Source organism: Puma concolor, chromosome A1, assembly GCF_028749965.1.
Source record: "Puma concolor isolate L17-30 chromosome A1, mPumCon1.1.hap2, whole genome shotgun sequence".
Taxonomy (NCBI): Eukaryota; Metazoa; Chordata; class Mammalia; order Carnivora; family Felidae; genus Puma; species Puma concolor.
The window spans coordinates 65589528-65607907 of NC_141667.1; the positions used below are offsets into that span (position 1 = coordinate 65589528).

Sequence of the window (18380 nt, forward strand, 5' to 3'; positions counted from 1 at the left end):
CTAACTGCCCGCTAGAGGCTGTGTGCAGAAGAACGTGCCTGCGCCCACACCTCCGGAGAGGTAGGGATGCCAGTACGTGGACTCCAGACTCTGCGACTCCAAAGCCCCCCAGTCCGTCAGCCAGGCTAAGCTGTCACGTGTCCCGGAAGTGCGCCCATGTGGGAAATAGATGGACACCACCAGGCCACGAGTTTTGAAAGTACTCCTGGCCTGAGCGTCCGTGCAAAGAAGGCTCTGGGTTTTTAGCGGTTTTCAGGGAGAAATAAGTGTTTGCATTTAGTCATCCGGGCAAAGTAAGGTAATGCTTTTGGAATTCTCTTTTCTGCAGCACGTCTCACCACTCATAGGACGTTTTGTTCCCTTTGCTGCGGTAGCTGCTGCTAATTGCATTAATATCCCGTTAATGAGGCAAAGGTAAGATCCACGTGCAGTCGTCGAAAGGACTGGTGCTTGACAGTGGAGCCGCTTGGAATAATTAGTTTTGTCGGAACTTTTATTACAAGTTCATGTTAATCTTTGCAGACGGAATTACGGGAGACTACGGGAGACGTGGGGTTTGCTTCAGCATAATCCGTCACGGGCGCGGAGATGGGTCCATTAATGAAGCAAGCTTAGCCATGACCTGCTAGTTACTAAAGTAGGCTGTGGGCATGTGGGGGGATAGAATATTCTTTCTGCTTATGTGTAGTAAAACGTTTAAAACGTGGATCTCAAGCTAACATAATGTTTGTGCTAGGGCTAGGGAGAGAAGGTCTCTGCACTGAAAGCGTATTCTCTAAAATAGGTTCTCCCCCACCACAGCCCAGAACCGTCTTCTTGGCTTTAAAATAATATTCGTGTCTATTTTTGAAAGTATTTTATAGCACTGGCAAAAAATTAGGAGAGAAGAAAGGACAAGGAAAAGCAGCTTGGAATGGATAACGAGGAAGGGTAACAAATAGGAGCTGTACTGTTAGTAAGTAGAGTTAAATACCCAGTAGTGCCACGTACTGGCGAGTCCTGCGTCAGTCTAGGCAGTTAGGTCACTGATGGCACATATCATGTATGTGTCTCTCATTTGGAGAGTTGCTCAGGTTTGCACGTGAGCATAGGAATTAGCTTTATCTTTAAGTTAGCATACTTGCCCTTTGAGTCCTATCGTTCCTAAAAACGAGATACTTTCTGTAATGGAGTTCGCTAGTGTTATTTTACTCTTGTGTCCGTCATACAGCTTGTCCGTGGTATTTGAAAACAGGCCCCTTAGTGCCAAAAATGACACCTGAGTGGCTAGTTGGATTAAGTGGGGACTTGATCTTCCACGGCACAGTGCTGTTTCCAGCCTTTTCACGAGAGGGCGTCTGTGAACCTCTTTGCATGTGTTTTGCTCGGCAGGGAACTCAAAGTCGGCATTCCCGTGACAGATGAGAGTGGGGACCGTTTGGGCGAGTCGGCCAATGCTGCAAAACAAGCCATCGCACAGGTGGTCGTCTCCAGGATTCTCATGGCAGCCCCGGGCATGGGTTAGTAGCTCTCAGTCAGCGAGGCCTGACCGTAGTGTGAGCGGCCACGGGGCAGTTTGGGCGGGGGCGTGGGGTCATCTTTCTCAGGCTTTTGCTGCATGACACCTGGCGCTGTGGGTGCCCCGTGGAGGCCAGAGGGAGCCAGCAGTGGTGGTGGGATGGTTGGGGAGACTGGCCGGGAAGCTGGCCCACCACAGCAGACCAGTGTTGGGCACAGGTGTGGACCTGGGCGGTGACAGTATGGGTTATGAGAACCTGAAGGCAAAGAATTTGATTTTCATCACTCTTAAAAAGAAACTTCGAAAAGTTCTTGAATCAGAATAATTTCTGCTGGAGGTTGATTTGTATCAGTTGGAGACCCTTTAGAACACACACCAAGTCGGGTTGGTTAGAGCAGCTCTTAAGATGTGCACCAAGCTTCTACTCAGTTTTGTTCACAGGGCTTGGAGTCAACACAAGCGCCAGCCAAAATCTGCATTGTGTTTAGTTCCTCTGAGAAACTCTGGGCCACTTCTAGGGCTTTCTAGAGCTACCCTCAGACCAAAGGCCGAGAGAAGATTCTCAGACTTACTCAGAAACCAGATGGTCTGGAAGGTCTAGTGCTGTTTACAGCAGCAAATGGAAACTCGTATGATTAATTTCATCATCTAAACTGAATGCAGAAAGCACTTGGCTATTAACCAGGCTCTCCGGGGAAGCCCACTTACTTAATCAACTGCTGTCAGGTTGTCCCACTAGTATATTTTGTTGTCTTTAAGTTCGTTTTGTCATTGTGAATCTCATCAGGGGATAAGTAGGAGTAGGCAGCAAAAGTTGAAGAAAAGGGCCTGAAGGAAAACTCTGAGGAACATGGTAGTGGCATCCCAGCCAATTGGGATTATCCGATTTCGCCACCATTAATTCATTCAACAGAGGCACCCTCGTGGACCCTCACGAGACAGCAGTGTATGCTCTGGAGGTGGGTGCACTGTGGAAACCGCAGTCCTGAAACAGGCCAAGAGTCCCCCCGAGTCTGGCACCAACACACTGTCCCCAACCTACGAGGGGCCGCGGTGCCCTCCCCAACGCGCCTGCTGGGCCCGGATTTCCAGATTTGCCAAAATCAAGCTTGCAACTCCTGCTTCTGTCCCGTATCTGTGTTTGATTTTAGTTTTGTTCTTTCTCATTTTGAAATACAAGGCTCCCCTTTGGAGTTCAGCCAGCCCAACAGATCTATTTCTAGAGGCTTGGTTATTTTAAACATTATTTAGTCCCCAGAGGAGAAACACAATCTTTCTTTCCCAGTGAAATCTATAGAGGTAATTGCCATATTGAAGTGGTTGACGTGACAGTTTAGTCTGATGGAAATCGTGAGTAAATAATAAATGAACTACCACTCCCCGAAGTTTTATGTGCATCATTGTATCTGACCGTCACAGCCAGTTTGATAGAATTTTCTCCACTTTATCAATGAGGAAAACAGAAAGCGGAGGCTCAGAGAAGTTAGGTAACTTTTCTAGGGTCACTCAAGGCAGGAATCTTTTTTTCTTTTTTCTCTTTTTTCTCCCCCCACGTGGGATGGATGCCTGGGGGAGGTTGCATGTGTTTTATTAACACAGGAGAGAAAAGTTCCTGATGTGCGTACTACTGCGTACTTAGAGTAAAATCTAAAGTTCCCTTCAAGATTATAAAATTTTCTGGCTGGTAAAGACCATCACATTATTTTTAAAATCTTTTTTAAATACTAAAGTATTTTAAAGAATTACTGCAAATAATTGCACTCTGCCAGTGAAAATAGCCTAAAAGTGACATAAGCGTTTTGTGAAATTGTTGAAAAAAACGTAAGCTGAAAATAAATATTAAGACTTAGGTGGATCTGTCTTTACTCGCAGCCATCCCTCCATTTATCATGAACACTTTGGAGAAGAAAGCCTTCCTAAAGGTAAGCCCCACTTCTATCTCTGCCTCAACCCTTTCGGATTTCAAACTGTGCAGAATATTTCCTACACAGCGAGTAAAGAGTTTGAAGGCCGTTGGCACTTGGGCACTCACGTAACTAAAAAGATGTTTCGAGGAACATTTTACTTGTGATCTCAGATATTTGAAAAAGCTTTCATAAATGGAAGGTGGCTGCTCACTTCTCGAGAGGTCACACCCTCGGGATGAATGACACACTCATCCTCGTCATCACTGGGATGCCTAGCTAGGTGATAATGAAGACATGGTGTGAATTTGGAGTGATGTGTTGATAGGTTACCATGCCGACTACCGGAAATGGAAACGTCGTTTGGAGTAGTAGCTTTGTTGAACCCTGAATATAGTGCCCCGTGTATTTTTCTTTGGTGATCATATCTAGTAATTCGTTAGTCTCTCAGCCACCTCCCTTCAAGGTCTGAGAATATCGCGGGATGAAACTGTGACCCAGGACTCTCGATGCTCCTACACTGCTGTTTGTAGCATCTGCGGCTTAAAGCAATAGTGTTCACGCGTCATCTTCATTTTCCACTGCTTTAACAAGTGGGATATGGTAGAATCGGGTGACTCATGTGGCTCATGCGGTTTGGAAAGTGGCTTTGTTAGATCTACCAGGAGAAAGGAGGCAGGCTCCTCGCTGAAGGAACAGGTGTCTCGTGGGGAAGACCGCAGCTGTCTTGGGGTGAATCGTTTTGGGTCTTAGAAACAGAAACGTAGCATCGAAGAGACACTATAAAGCTTTGAAAAAGGACCTAGTTCACAGGCCAAACACTTCCTGAATGGTTTCCTAATCCTAATCTCACGATTAGGAGAATTCTAATGGGCCCCAGGAGGAAAGCTACAGTCACCGCTAAGTGAACACTTCATAAACACTTGCAATACAATTATGTTCTTAGAGAAGGAAACCAGAAAGTATGCCATGAGGAGATAGTAACGTCGAGTGCCTCATTTGACCCATGTACCCAGGCTGTGGCCTGTCCCTGCATCAACCCCGTGTTAGGGAAAGGGGACCCTCTCTCCAGCACCTTCTCTCGTATTCTTTCTCGGGAGCTGTGGGCACATGAAAGAGTTGTATTTCCTGAGCACCCTCCCACAGCAGTCTTGCACATCAGTATGAATTGTGCAATAGCATGTCATGGTGGCCCTGTAGCCATTGAACTGTCCCCAGATACAAAACAGTTCTATATATATATAGATATAGATGCCCATCTATATCTATATATATCTATATATATATATATAGATAGATATGTATGTATTTAAGCAGTAAAGGTATCGGTATAGACCAAAGTGTTGTTGTGGATTCACGTGACATTTTACCTACTTCACTAAGCTGTTATTTTAAGAATTAATGAAAAAAATTTGCCCATCTCTCCTTCTGGTGCAAAGCTTAGAGAAGATGGACTCTTAAAAGCTGCTAATGGATTAGTTTAGGTACTTGAACAGTGACTGTATCCTAAAACTACCAGATTATATACACATCTGGAATTCATCAGCTTTGACATCTCAGTGCTTTTCAGAAAATCTGAAAAAAACTAATGCAGTGCTCCTTTCTCTGTCGATCCCCGCTTTACTTATGGGAAGTGATTTTGGCTTTGAAGGAAAACACCTATGACGTTCATTTAAACAGGGTTTTTCAACATCACTCTTCAGGGTGCTAGTGGTGAGTGGCCCATCCAGTACATGCCTAACTTTGCAGACGTTGAATTGATGCCCTGTGTTCTTCTCTGCCGGCTCTTGCTCTGGGAAGGCATTAGGATCCCACTGTTTCTGCAAGGGCATACATCGGCCCAGGCAGCCTTTTTGGCTCCTAAGGTCTTGGCGTGCCAACTTCAAGAGCAATGGAGGATCAAAATAAATCTAACCCCCCACTCCTGCTGAACTGAAGAAACAATCAGGTTTTTAAAGCAAGACCAAATTTCTAGGTTGGTTACAAGACTTGGAAGCTGTCATCTTATATAGTTCGTCTGACGATAAAAGTGACGCTTTTGTAAGAGATGGGTCATCAGTGTGGCTCATTCTGCCGATCGTGTCACCAGGTTATGATTGTCATGAATCTGCAGGTGACTGTGAAAGCTGTTGGGAGGCCACCTTCAGTGACGGCATCCCCACTTCCGAAGCCCTCCCATCCTCTTCTCTCTGTCTCTCAAAGGCCACCCAGCAGAAGAATCTCGGCAGCCTGGCTCTGGAGCAGGGGCTCCGAGTCTCACTGCCTCCACCGCGGGTGGGACTCAATTCTGCAGTCTGGCTGCAGCCTGGGGGCACGTGGTGCCCTGTGGCTGCTGACACGTATCCCGATCATGGCTAGGGATCCCAGAAATTCTCAAGGAAAGTCTGCATTGGAAGCTACATTAATGCTGAAAAGTTAGGTCACTGGAGAAAACGCATGGAAATGAGGCTGGTACATCATTCTCCCAGTTCAGTCGTGCCTTGGCACTCCTGGGGTCTCGGCATTGTTGGAAAAGTTGCCGTAGTTACTCTGAGTGACAAACACTGGACAGGGGACGTAGTTGTGCATATTGCATCATTTTCTTGTTTCGTCCTAACAGCATTTTCTGCATGAAAGAAGCAGCAAATGAGCCAGGCAGTTAACCCCCCATTGCCACTCTCTTTTAAGCTTTTTCACGTTAATAAATGAATACATATTTTGTTTTCCTCCCCCACCTCAGTTTGCAGTTTTTAGCTTCGCTGGATATCATGTACTTAATAATAATTTGGAGGTATGCCACCTCACACATCCTTCACGGAGAAGCCCTCTGCCTGCCCCGCTCCCCAGCCTGCCCCTCCGCCCCTCACCTGGAGCTGGCAGAGGCCGCTGGTTGCAGATCCCCCGGGTGAGGTTGGGAGAGGCGGTCAGAGTAGCTCGTGGATCAGTCCCAGGGTCTCACTAGCTACCGGGGGTCTGGTTGTGGCTGCACCCCTTCAGACCTCAGTGGAGGGCGTTGCTTTGAAAAAGCAGTGGCTAAATGTTGAGCTATTCATGCACACATTCCACTCCCCGAAAGAGTGCAGGGTTGCTGTTAGGCTGAAGTCCTGCATTTTGCGCAGTAGAGAGTTCCCATGGGACTGAAGGGATAGTGTAGCTGCTACTAAAACATAGGCAGAGGTGGCTTGTGTTAATAGCCATACATTTCCATCTTCGGAGCACTTTCATGTGCATCTTGAAAGGCAAGCTTTACCATGCTCCTTTCACAGAGGTTTCAGAGATCATTTTTCAGCAGCTCGTATCGTCCATGTGGGTGATGTCTGCCTCGCCTGGCCCCCTGTTTGTTCCCACAGCTCTAGCGGCCGCATGTGCCCCTCTGTAAGGATGCACTTGCCTGGGCTTTTACCTTGGACATGACCAAACTCCTCTGCCAACATGAAACGAATTGGACGTTCTTGGCTTTTTTAATGGTGAGCTTGGGGAGCATTCGGTATGACTCATCCGTCCCCCCTACGCTTTATCTTTTTCCAAGTGGAGTGCTAGCTAGAAAAAAGCATCAGCTGTGGGCAGGTGACTCACAGAAATCTTTGCAATAAATAAGAAAGTTCACTGCCTAAAATCTGGCACTTTGAAGAATGGTATTCTTGAAGAATAACTCCTGTGGTCTCTTTACCTTGCTGGCACTTTCATTAGGAATAAATAAAGTTACTGTGGTTTAGATCAGATAATAGTTCCTCATCCCTTAGTTCTGCTTCTTCCTTATTCCTTTTAACAAAGGTGGACAGCTCTGTCTACTCAGTGTATTTTCAGGATTTTCTGTTAATTAAGTGTGAGTGTAGCGTTTATTTGTTCATTCACTCATGTATTTACTCAGCAGCCCTTTGCTGAATGCCCTGTTACAATCCAAGCAATGTGCTGGGTAATTGAGTCATAGAGACAGAGCCCTGCTCTCAACAGCCAGAAAGCACAGTGACAGGAAGAGGCACAAGGCAGTGGTTCCAACACTTGGTGATTACAGAATGCAGCACAGAGGGATTAGAAATGTCTCCCCCAAATGCAGGAGGTGGGCAGAGACTTGAATGGTGGCCAAGGATACATGGTCCACAGAAGCTCAGAGAGGACACACAGCATGGCTTATTGGGAAACTTCCAGATGGCCAGGTTGTGGGCTATGTATAGGGAATTGACTGTACCATATATAAAAATTAACTCCCCATGGTTCATAGACTCTAAACGTAAAAATCTACAACTGTAAAATTTCTGGCAAAATATAGAAGAGACCATCTTTGAGACTTGAGAGTTTGGCCAAGATTTCTTAGACACAGCAGCAAAGGCACAGTCCATAAAAGAAAAATTGATACACTGGACTTCATCAAAATGATAAAGTTCTGTTTTTGAAAACTTTATAGTTTTGAAAAGGCAAACAGACTGGGAGAAAATCTATGCAAGCTTGTATCTGATAAAGGACTTCTATACAGAAGATATAAAGAGCCTTCAACACTCGTTCAAGAAAACAACCCAATTTAAAAAAATGAGCAAAAGGTTTGAACAGACGTTTCCCCAAATATATACATATATACATGTATATATGTGTTTATATACATATACATGCTCAGTGTCTTTAGTTACTGGGGAAATTCACGTAAAAACTACATGAGCTACCACTAAACACCTCCAGGGGTGGCTAAAGTCAAAAAGACTGACCATAGCCAATGTCGGTGGCAATGTGGAGAAACTGGAACTCTCATATCCTGCTAGTGGGAATGAAAACCAGTACAACCACTTTGGAAAATAGTTTGGTAGTTTCTTAAAAAGTGAAACAGATGTTTACCACCTGACCCAGCCATGTCACTCCTAGGTATTTACCTCAGAGAAATGAAAGCATGTGTCTATAAAAGACGGATGTTCACAGCAGCTTTGTTTTTATTTGCAATCTCCAAAAACCAGAAACAACCCAGATGGTCATCAGCAAGAGAATAGGTTATCAAGTTGTGCTGTATCCATGCAATAGAAGACCTAACTCAGCAAGCAAATGTAAGGAACTATTGATAACGTGCAGCAACCTGAATGAACCTCAAAATGATTACACAAAAGAATATATTCTGTACATAAAATGCTGGAAAATATAAACCGATACATAGTGACAAGAGATCAGAGGTTGCCAGGGAATGGGGTGCGGGGGGGGGGGGGGGGGGGGCGGTTTCAGAAACAGAAATTGCCAAGGGCACAAGGCACAAGGAAAGCATTAGGGATGGAAGGATATGTTCATTATCTTGATCGTCGTGATGGCTTCTCAGCCAAATACATGTATCAAAACTTTATACGTCAAATATGTGCGTTTTACCATAAGTCAGCAAAGCTGTTGGGGAAAAGATCACGATCCTGGCGGAGGGAAGATTTTAGAGTCATATTAACTTTTTGCACATTGGCCTCATGAATATATACCTTTTAAATTGATGGGTAGTGTCTCTAATTCATTGAAACTATTATTTAGGATAGCCTCTGTTGGCACAGTTCGAGGTGTGGGAGCATATAAGGGAAGACCAAACATCCACAGCTCCCTGAGTCTCAGGCTAAGTGCTGTTTAGAAAGTGGGGATGAGTTGAGCGGACGGGGTGCTGGAGAGGAGTCAGGAGAGAGGATGACATCCAGGTTGGATGAAGTCAGAGTTCTCCAGGATCCTTGTCACTACCGAGAGCCTTTCCATGGAAACCATTGGCATGAGGCACAGTCGGCCTCTCACTTGCACACGTCCTTGGAGATTACTTGCAGCTGCTCCCTGGTTTAATAGGTTAGCCCCCTTCGCTTCAGACAAGAGTCCACTTGAAATAAGAAGGCTGCTCTCAGGGGCTCAAGTTCATCCTTCACAAAATCTCCTTGCTGAGCTTGCCTTCCTGTCACCCAGCACGGACGTCACAAGTCTGGGCAGTGCCAGGGCGAGGATTTACATCTCCTGATGAAAATCCATCATCACTCCAAGCCAGTTGCCCAAGATACCGTGTGTCCTTTTCTTACTGTCCTTGGAGGGGTGGGTGTGTCTTCTCTTGATGACATTTCTCCCTTCCTCTCTAGTACATGCCTCTCTCCCCCCCGCACTACCCTGCGTGATGTACCTGTTCTCCAGAGGAGTCTTCTCGGGGACGAGGGTATGCCTCTCATGCAAGCATCTTGGGGGTCATGATTTTTTTAACAGCTTGTGTTGACTCTTCACTAAGTTGGCTGATTTCATAACGACCGGTTCACAACTTGGTTGCAGACGTTTCAGTGGCCTTGTTTCTATAACCATATACCCCACCGTTCTTTATATTGTGTTTTTTGGTACCACTTCTTTTGGAAAACTAAAAAGCTAACTGCTTATTCTCTGAAAGACCAACCAACTCCTTCGTTTCCATATAAAAAAAAAAAAATGTGAAAGGCACAAGTTTTCTGTGCCAGCAATAGTTTTAACCATATTGACAGCAACTAAAAGCAAGAAAGGGAAGATGCAGGGGAGGAGGGAAATGTTGGGTTTCTGCTACATTCCAGGCACCGTTCTAGGTGCCTTATGACCGATACCTGACATACCTTCTCTCATTCACTGTTGGGAAACCCGCTGTGATCCTCGTTTTGCAGACGAGAAAACCAAAAGCTTGGAGCACTTGGGCTCTGCCTGTCTTTCCCCCACTGTCAGGAGCGAACTGGCAGGGCAGAGATTTGAGTACAGGTTTGTTTGTCTTCCAACCTTGACACCAGGCTGTATAGCCTCCCCAGCCAAGAGGTGAATTACAATTAAATGGTAATGATTTCTCCACCTGTTTAGAGCCAAGCATCTCTCAGATTATATGTGCAAGAGAAAAAAATGAGAAGCCACTTGATCTCTGCATGGGCATTTACTGACAGATCAAGGAGGCTGCAGTAAGTCAGAACTAACGTGCCTGCTGCAGTGTTCCCCCCACATTTCACTAATCTGGGTCTTGTAGTGTGGAGAGTTTTCTTCCCGCTAATCAGGAGAAATTGTCTCGAAGAGCCTGTATAAAAAGCATTCAAAGTAATTTATTTCTCCACACAGAGGTTCCCGTGGATGAGTGCACCTATTCAAGTTGGATTAGTTGGCTTTTGGTGAGTGGAATCACTTTTACATACTTAATTTCCTTTTTGGAGGTAAATATACAGCATAAGAAAGGCAAAGCAATGGGTAGATAATGTGAGACACAGGTTTTGAAAGTGAGACCCAGAACAGATCCCGGAACTTAGGGAACTTACGGTCCCAACAATTGGATAGAAGCAAAGGGAAACCTACAACATTTGGGACTCTGTGTGATTCTTTTTTAAGTTCTGGATATTTCTCTGATTTTTTTTAAACTTATTTTGACAGTCCCTGGTGATAAAATTACACAAACAGGACGTATTTTTTGGGAGGAAATGTAATATTTGAAGGATCGTTATAAAAGTGAGACAAAGGATCTGAAAGTTGCCATTGGAAAGGCTCTGACTTGTCTTTTTCTTTTCTGTTTTCCTAAGTTTGGTGTTTGCTACGCCGCTGTGTTGTGCTCTGTTTCCTCAGAAAAGGTATGTATTTGCTATTCTTCGGAGTGATCACCAGCTTTAATCCTAAAAACCATTTGAAGACGCAGGTGCTGCTGTTCCATTTCATTTGTATGGACGTTGAGATTCACAAAGATGAATGAAGCCACGTCCCTCAAAGGACAAGACAGAGGCAGAAATCAAACACACATCTGCTTAATTTCAAAACTCTCTTGATCCAGCTCTACCATCACATTTGAAAATGCTTTATTCTTTTGTAAGAATCACGTTAACTCCTGGTACAAGTGTGCTTTTAGAAAACTTTAGATACGGCTCCTGGTCGCCCAGTCCGTTGGCAAATGCAGCTGTAACACAGACGCACTAGAATTTGAGATCCGCCCCAGGGACAGCAGCTACACACACTTAGTCTCAGTGATTGGTATATTGGCTTCCCTTCTTCCTACTTGGCTTTTCGCCTCAAACGCCTTATCGTGTGCCTTCATCCCAGGCCACCCTTCGATCCTGCTTTTGATGTAAGAACGGGACTGACGGGCATTAAATCAGCATCGGATAAATCTAGGTCTTCAGCCTCCTCCTGGTCTAACATGAAAGCACAGAGAGCAGCGTTTTGTTGTTTGGCTTTTGCCTGAGGATTACCAGGCTGCTGCTGCCTTTGTGGCACCTTCACGGGCCGACAGGCTTCAAACGTAGGGTCTTTAATGCCCTAGGCTTTCAAAGCATGATGAAGTGTTCTGGAACTAACTGTATCAGGTCCCCTCCACCTGAGAGAGAACTCCACTTTTCACCTGTTCTTTCACTTCTGTGTTTGGCTCCTACTGGTACTAAATAGGGCACTAAATCTCCAGGAGAGGGAGCCTTGTACCACTTTGATGCCTAGAGCCCTGCCCTCCCCTGGGAGAGGGCAGGACCTTTAGAACCTCTTCTAAGCCCAGGCAGATGCATTTTTTTTCCATCTCCTAAGAGGGGTAATCATACCTATTTACTTGTGCAAACCCCAGAATCTCAGGGCTTAACGCAAGAAAAGTTTATTTCTCCAGTATATACCAGTGTCCAACAGTTGACCTTGTACTCGGTGACTCAGAAATAGTGTATGTCAAATGCCGAGGAGAGCACCTGATACAAAGTAAACCCTTAATAAATAATAGCTTTTGTAATTGTGAGATTAAAGGATTTGAAAATCCATAAAGGAGCTCCTTACATAGGCCTTGGTTTTGTTTAAGTGTTATGAGAAAAAACACTGTATTTGTTCTAACATTTGTTGTTATGATTGATTTAAATTCTAGGTTTGGACCTTAAAAGTTTTTCTGTAACTACTGGTGCCATGAGGTCACCTGTCCTTGGAGAGTACGTGGTTTCCACATTTGGGAGACCAAGGGCACTCTTTTGTGTTCCCCTATCTAAAAATGAAGCTTATCACTCTGGTTTTTTTTTTGCTTCTACATTTGCTTATTTTTCTTTTTTGTTTCTTGCTCATAAGTTCCATAGAATAGGATTACTCCTATTCCTTGGTTCTTTACACACTGTTCTTATTGGTCCAAGCATGACCCTATTTTATTTTGTTTACTTTAATGATACAATGAACATCCGTGCACCCACTGCCCACTCATGAATAAAAAGATCACCGGTCAGTTACATCTTTTTGTAGGTTCTTCCCGGCCCATGTCCCTGCCTCCTCTGCAGATTTAACCATTATGCAGAACTTCATAGTTATCATACAATTGCATTTAAAATGTTTTATTTTTTATTTATTTAAAAAATATTTTTTTTTAATGTTTATCTTAGAGAGAGACTGAGCACAAGCAGGGGAGGGGCAGAGAAAGAGGGAGACACAGAATCCAAAGCGGGCTCCAGGCTCTGAGCTGTCAGCACAGAGCCTGACATGGGGCCTGTGGACCCATGAACCGTGAGATCGTGACCTGAGCCGAAATCGGCTGCTCAACCGACTGAGCCACCCAGGTGCCCCTTAAAATTTTTTATTTTATATATATAATGTATATACACACACATATATGTATTACTAATGTTTAGTTTTGCCTCTTTGGGAACTTTTTAGACAAGGGTGTCATTACTATGTAGAGTCTTCTGGTATTCGTTCTTTTTTATTCAATGTCCTACAGCTAAGATTCCTCCGCATTATTGCACGTAGCTAAGTTCATTTACCTGACTGCTATATAATAGTCTGTTGTATAAATATGTTACAGTTACCCATTCTACTGTACAAATGAGAAGTAATAAAAACCGTCCTTATCAAAATTTGTGGGAAGCAGCAAAAACGTTGCTCTGAGAGAAATGATTGGCTTTAAATGTTTATATTAGAAAGGAAGAATGCCTGAAAATCAATGCGCTAAATGTCCAACTGAAGTTCAAAAAGGAACAAAAAGAATAAACTCCGGGGAAAGAGAAAGGAAGGAGGTAGGCCCAGAAACAAAAGGTCAAAAGTTGGTTCTTTGGAAGTAGTAATGGATGGTCATCTTGTGACGCCAGTCGGAACAAGTCGTGTTGTGAACGAAAAAGAGGTATAACTAGAGACCTTGCAGAGTCTAAAAAGGTAAATGAATATTATCGACATCATTACACCAGTAGATTTGGAAACAGGCACACGGACAGGTTCCTAGAAAATGTTAACAATGCTAAAACATTAGAAAGTCTGAATTGGCATATCACCATTAAGGAAGCAGAAGGATTATTTAAACTTCTTCCTACAAAGTAAACACAAGAATCAGGTGGTTTTACAGGTGGAGTTTACTCAGCTGCCAAGAAACATATTACTCCAGTTTTTATTTATTTATTTATTATTTATTTATTTATTTATTTATAAATGTTTATTTATTTTTGCGACTGGGTGGCTCAGTTGGTTAAGTGTTGACTCTTGATTTCAGCTCGGTCACAGTTCGTGAGATCGAGTCCCAGGTCAGGCTCTGCTCTGACAGCTCGGAACCTGCTTGGGACTCTGTCTCCCTCTCTCTGTACCTCACCAGCGCATGCTTTCTCTTTCTCTCTCTCAAAATAAAGAAATAAACATTTAAAAGTAAAAGATTAATTACATATCAAAATATTACCAGGTTTTCTGTAGTAAGTATTCTGGACAGTTTTTCTTCGTACTTCTGTATAATAAATATGCATTTATAACAAAAAAAAGCTTTAATATATATACGCATATAATACATTCAAGTACTTTTTTAAAATTCATCAAAGACTAACAGAGGTCATCTCTCGGTGTGTGACTGTGAGTGATATTTTTCTCTTGCAATTTTTAGTATTTTCTTTTTTTGTAATGTTTATTTATTTTTGAGAGAAAGAACATGAGCAGGGAAGGGGCAGAGAGAGAAGGGGGACAGAGGATCCAAAGCAGGCTCTATACTAACAGCAGGGAGCCTGATTCAGGGCTCGAACTCGCGAACTGAGATCATGTCCTGAGCTGAAGTCGAATGTTCAACTGACTGAGCCACCCAGTCGCCCCCATTTTAGTGTTTTCTAAAAGTTTTGCAATAAACGTGTTATTATACAATGGACAAAAGCATATTAGTGCCAGTGAATTGTTAGTGTTACAAATTCCACTAAATCGGGGGGCGCCTGGGTGGCTCAGTCCATGAAGCGTCCGACTTCAGCTCAGGTCATGACCTCACGGTTCGTGAGTTTGAGCCCTGCATCTCGCTCTGTGCTGACAGCTCAGAGCCTGGAGTTTGCTTCAGATTCTGTGTCTCCCTCTCTTTCTGCTTTTCCCCTGCTCATGCTCTCTCTTTGTCTCTCAAAAATAAATAAACATTAAAAAAAATCCACTAGGGGCGCCTGGGTGGCTCAGTCGGTTAAGCGTCCGACTTCAGCTCAGGTCACGATCTCGCGGTCCGTGAGTTTGAGCCCCGCGTCGGGCTCTGGGCTGATGGCTCAGAGCCTGGAGCCTGCTTCTGATTCTGTGTCTCCCTCTCTCTCTGCCCCTCCCCCATTCATGCTCTGTCTCTTTCTGTCTCAAAAATAAATAAACGTTAAAAAAAAATTTTTTTTTAAATCCACTAAATACATGTCTTTTTTATTAATGGTGAACATTAGATTGTTCTCTTTGGGCAGTGGCATATTACCACGTTTCCCAATACCAGCAGGGTCTGAGAGTGGTGTTGCTTATTTTTCCCAGCGAAGAAGTTTGTAAGCTTTAATGATTGTTGGGTTCTTAGGGCTCCTGTGTGGCTCAGTCAGTTAGGCATCTGACTCTTGATTTTGGCTCAGGTCATGATCTCATGGTTCATGGGATCTAGCCCCACATTGGGCTCTACGCTGAAGGCATGGAGTCTTCTTGGGATTCTCTCTCTCTCTCTCTCTCTCTCTCTGTCTCTCTAGGACTCACTCTCTCCCTCTCTCTCTCTCAAAACATAAATAAACATTAAAAAAACTAAGAATTGTTGGGTTCTTAAGTGTATTTCTTGGATTTTTAGCAACAACTAATTGTCTAAAAGGAGCTGGACACTCACTTTCAGGGCCCAGGAAGCATTTTCAAACAGGACCCTGTTTTACAATACCAGTCATGGCGGGGAGGGATGGGGGGGTGGTGAGGGGTGGCACGGAAAGGTCCCTTCTCTGCCGTCTGCAGATTCTAGTTCCCTGCTCTGCCCATGTAATAATCCTGTCATTTCTCCGTTATCCCAGTTCCATGTCTGTGACGAGCTTGGAGGCTGAGCTGCAAGCCAAGATCCGAGAGACCTATCCTGAGTTACGGCGCGTGTACTTTAACAAGGGATTATAAAATAGGGGAAGAAACTCTACAGCTTGTCCCGCCTACTGCAGACCTGGTGAGGAGAAGCCTGTTCAACCCGGGTTCTCCCAGTGACAGAAACCTTTTCAAGATCCACATTAGCCTTTTAGAGTCAAGCTGCCACCTACAGCACAGCACCTGGTGTGGGCCTGGCGCCCGACACCCGTTGGCTCCCTTACATTTGAATCACGGTGTAATTTACAAAAATACCCTTCCTGTAGCTTTTATAGTAATTGTTTTTCAAAGACAATATACCAGCCCTCCCCCAGAGTTTTAAAAAGCACTGTTAGGCATAGAGTAGATGTTCAGTATATACTCAATAAATACTTACTGATTATCAGTGAGCGAAAAGGAAATCTGTTTGAAATACTGAATGTTTATCCTGTTCTTGTTTCAAATCACTCAGCAGTGATTTGGGAAAACACAAAGCTCTGAGGCTAAGCTGTAAAAAACTGGACTCATAAACATTAAGGGAACTTTACTTCCAGTCTGGGCAGTGGGCAACCCCAACTAAGTGACATATCTTTTGGAGTTGTAGGATTGAAAGCTCCCCCATGTACTTCCCGAAAGGCACGGTAATAGACAAGTGCCATGAGCTGTTCCTGCCGGCCACGATTATGTGCATTCACATTGCTGGGGGATTTCTTTGGTTGACTTCTAAATTTATACTGTTTTACATTCTTACGAAGTTCATCTTACCTTGCACTTGTTGACCTTAGATTCGGTTATTTACACCAAATAATCAAATCACAGAAATGTTACACGTGTCGGATTTTGGAAGTATATTCAATACCAGTGCTCTGTGACTGGGTTGGATCTGGTTTGTTTGATTCTTTAGGAGTGAGAGCCCAGCTCCAGCTAGCTACATGTGTTGGTCATTCTTCTAGATCTCCTTGGCTTTCAGAAAGATGCAGAAATGTTGTGTATGTGAATCAGTGACTAAATGAATTTTCCTTGAATATTGTCTATTGCATTCTACCCTGTTTGAAAATAACGAATCCATGGGCCACTGTTTACATCATCTGTAGTAGCTTCACCTGTTTTTAAGGTAACAGGTTATGTTTCACGTCTGTAGATGTTCCAGGCATATGCTAGGTGGTTGTTCTGTTGAGTGAAGACCACTCAGTTCACTTGTAATTCAGAGACTTGTAAGTGGGGGGGAAAATGTAGAAGCTAGTTTCGACAGATTTTTCCCGACGATGTGACCAGTCTGTATTTCCTCATAAAGAAAAAATGGTGTGCCTTGTGTCCGTGTTTCTCTTTTTCTCTGAAAGGATTATGGATCTGAAGCTTGGGGGCACCTCGAGCCTTCCTTTGTGCCACCAGAATTTTCTCTTTGAGATTTTCTGTCTTAAACCATTTGAAGCAAATTGGTTCCCCATGACATTCTGATGTATTTTGTTGCCGTAGATGCTTCTCTTTAAGTAGCGGTAAGAGCCTGAAATTGAAGGCAGATCTCCATGAGGTGCTGAAAGGGTGGTTTTTAACCTAACTAAGCGCTTGACGCCAACCCCACCTGCCCCAGCTAATCTCAGAATTCTCACCGCCCCCTCCCCCATTAACTGTTAGGTCCCTTTAAGAATCCTAACCTTCATTGAGAAATCAACTAGCAACTGGCTTGACGCTTGATGAACTAACCAAAATTTTGTACACACCAGGAAGGTAGGACCAAAGCACTGTTGTAGAAGGGATAATGAACATGGGGATGTGTCTTTTTAAACACTTACTGAGGCTTCCAACCCCTGATGCTTTTATATAGAAATATTAACTGTATCATTTAATCATGGTTTATAAAAAGGAACAAATGAACCAAGATTGGCAATTTCGCTGATCTCTTAGAAATATCTTTTCTGGAGAAAAGTCCACATGAAGTGCAATGAGCTTATAAAGGTAAATAGTTGTTCATATTTCTAGTCACGTGATAATTATGATTGTACATATTACTGACTGGCAGATCTTATTACTTCAGTATTAGCGCGGTGTCTTTGCCAGTGTTGGAGTCAATGTATTATTTCCGTTCAACTGGATGAAATGTTAAACTCAGAATGAAAATAAATTATCTCTCTTATTTGTATGTAAAGGGCGATGCAGTTTTTGTGTTACAGTCGATGGTACTTTCGTTCAGACTTAACATCTGGCTACCATCAGGAACTCCTAATGAGGAAACAGTTTTCTGTGGTGCCTTTGGCAGGAAATGTTTTCCTGTGTGGGGCGACCAGTCTTCCACCTTCTCGAACACCATATGCGCCGGGCACCCACCCTCTGCCCCCCGCCCCATGGTGTCATTCCAGGAACATTTGTTATGAGCACGGGGGTGTTGGGGGGGGATGTCCCACTGCACATGGTTGGTGAGGTGAATTTGCTTTCATACTGTTTGTCTGCTGCTAATGTGGAACTAGCATTTTCTGTCGTTCAGAGAGAAAATCTAAGTTAACCCAAGATTGGGGAGCGCCTTATTAACAGACTTAATAAAAGATTGCGCATTGTAACCTTGTCGTTCACATCTCTGCATCTGTTCTGCTACCGTCCCTCCGTCCATCACTTAGATTAATTATACTCAAGAACGTGGGTCCAGAAGTCACAGCTGGTAGAATCTTGGTCGTACCCACTGTGGCAATCGACGTGTTTGGGCAGCTGACATTCTCTGTGACCTTCAGTTTTCTTTGTTCGCTTTGGTTATGTGGAGAAAATAATTGAAGCTACTTCATAGAGCTGTAAACATGAGCAAGACTGTC

The 18380-nt window shown here is 43.8% G+C and overlaps 1 protein-coding gene across 3 annotated transcripts in view; it reads left to right on the forward strand.

Annotated features, from left to right (window-relative positions):
- The window catches only part of SFXN1 (sideroflexin 1), a 40988-nt gene extending 22854 nt beyond the window's left edge, over positions 1 to 18134 (forward strand). For all 3 annotated transcript variants that reach the window (XM_086720051.1, XM_086720130.1, XM_086719977.1), the window contains exons 6-11: positions 329 to 414; positions 1372 to 1499; positions 3371 to 3420; positions 10426 to 10475; positions 10878 to 10925; positions 15540 to 18134. In XM_086720051.1, the coding sequence (XP_086576177.1) occupies positions 329 to 414; positions 1372 to 1499; positions 3371 to 3420; positions 10426 to 10475; positions 10878 to 10925; positions 15540 to 15636 (459 nt within the window). In that variant the 3' untranslated portion in view covers positions 15637 to 18134. The remainder of the gene's footprint in view (positions 1 to 328; positions 415 to 1371; positions 1500 to 3370; positions 3421 to 10425; positions 10476 to 10877; positions 10926 to 15539) is intronic.
- Positions 18135 to 18380: the final 246 nt, after the last annotated feature.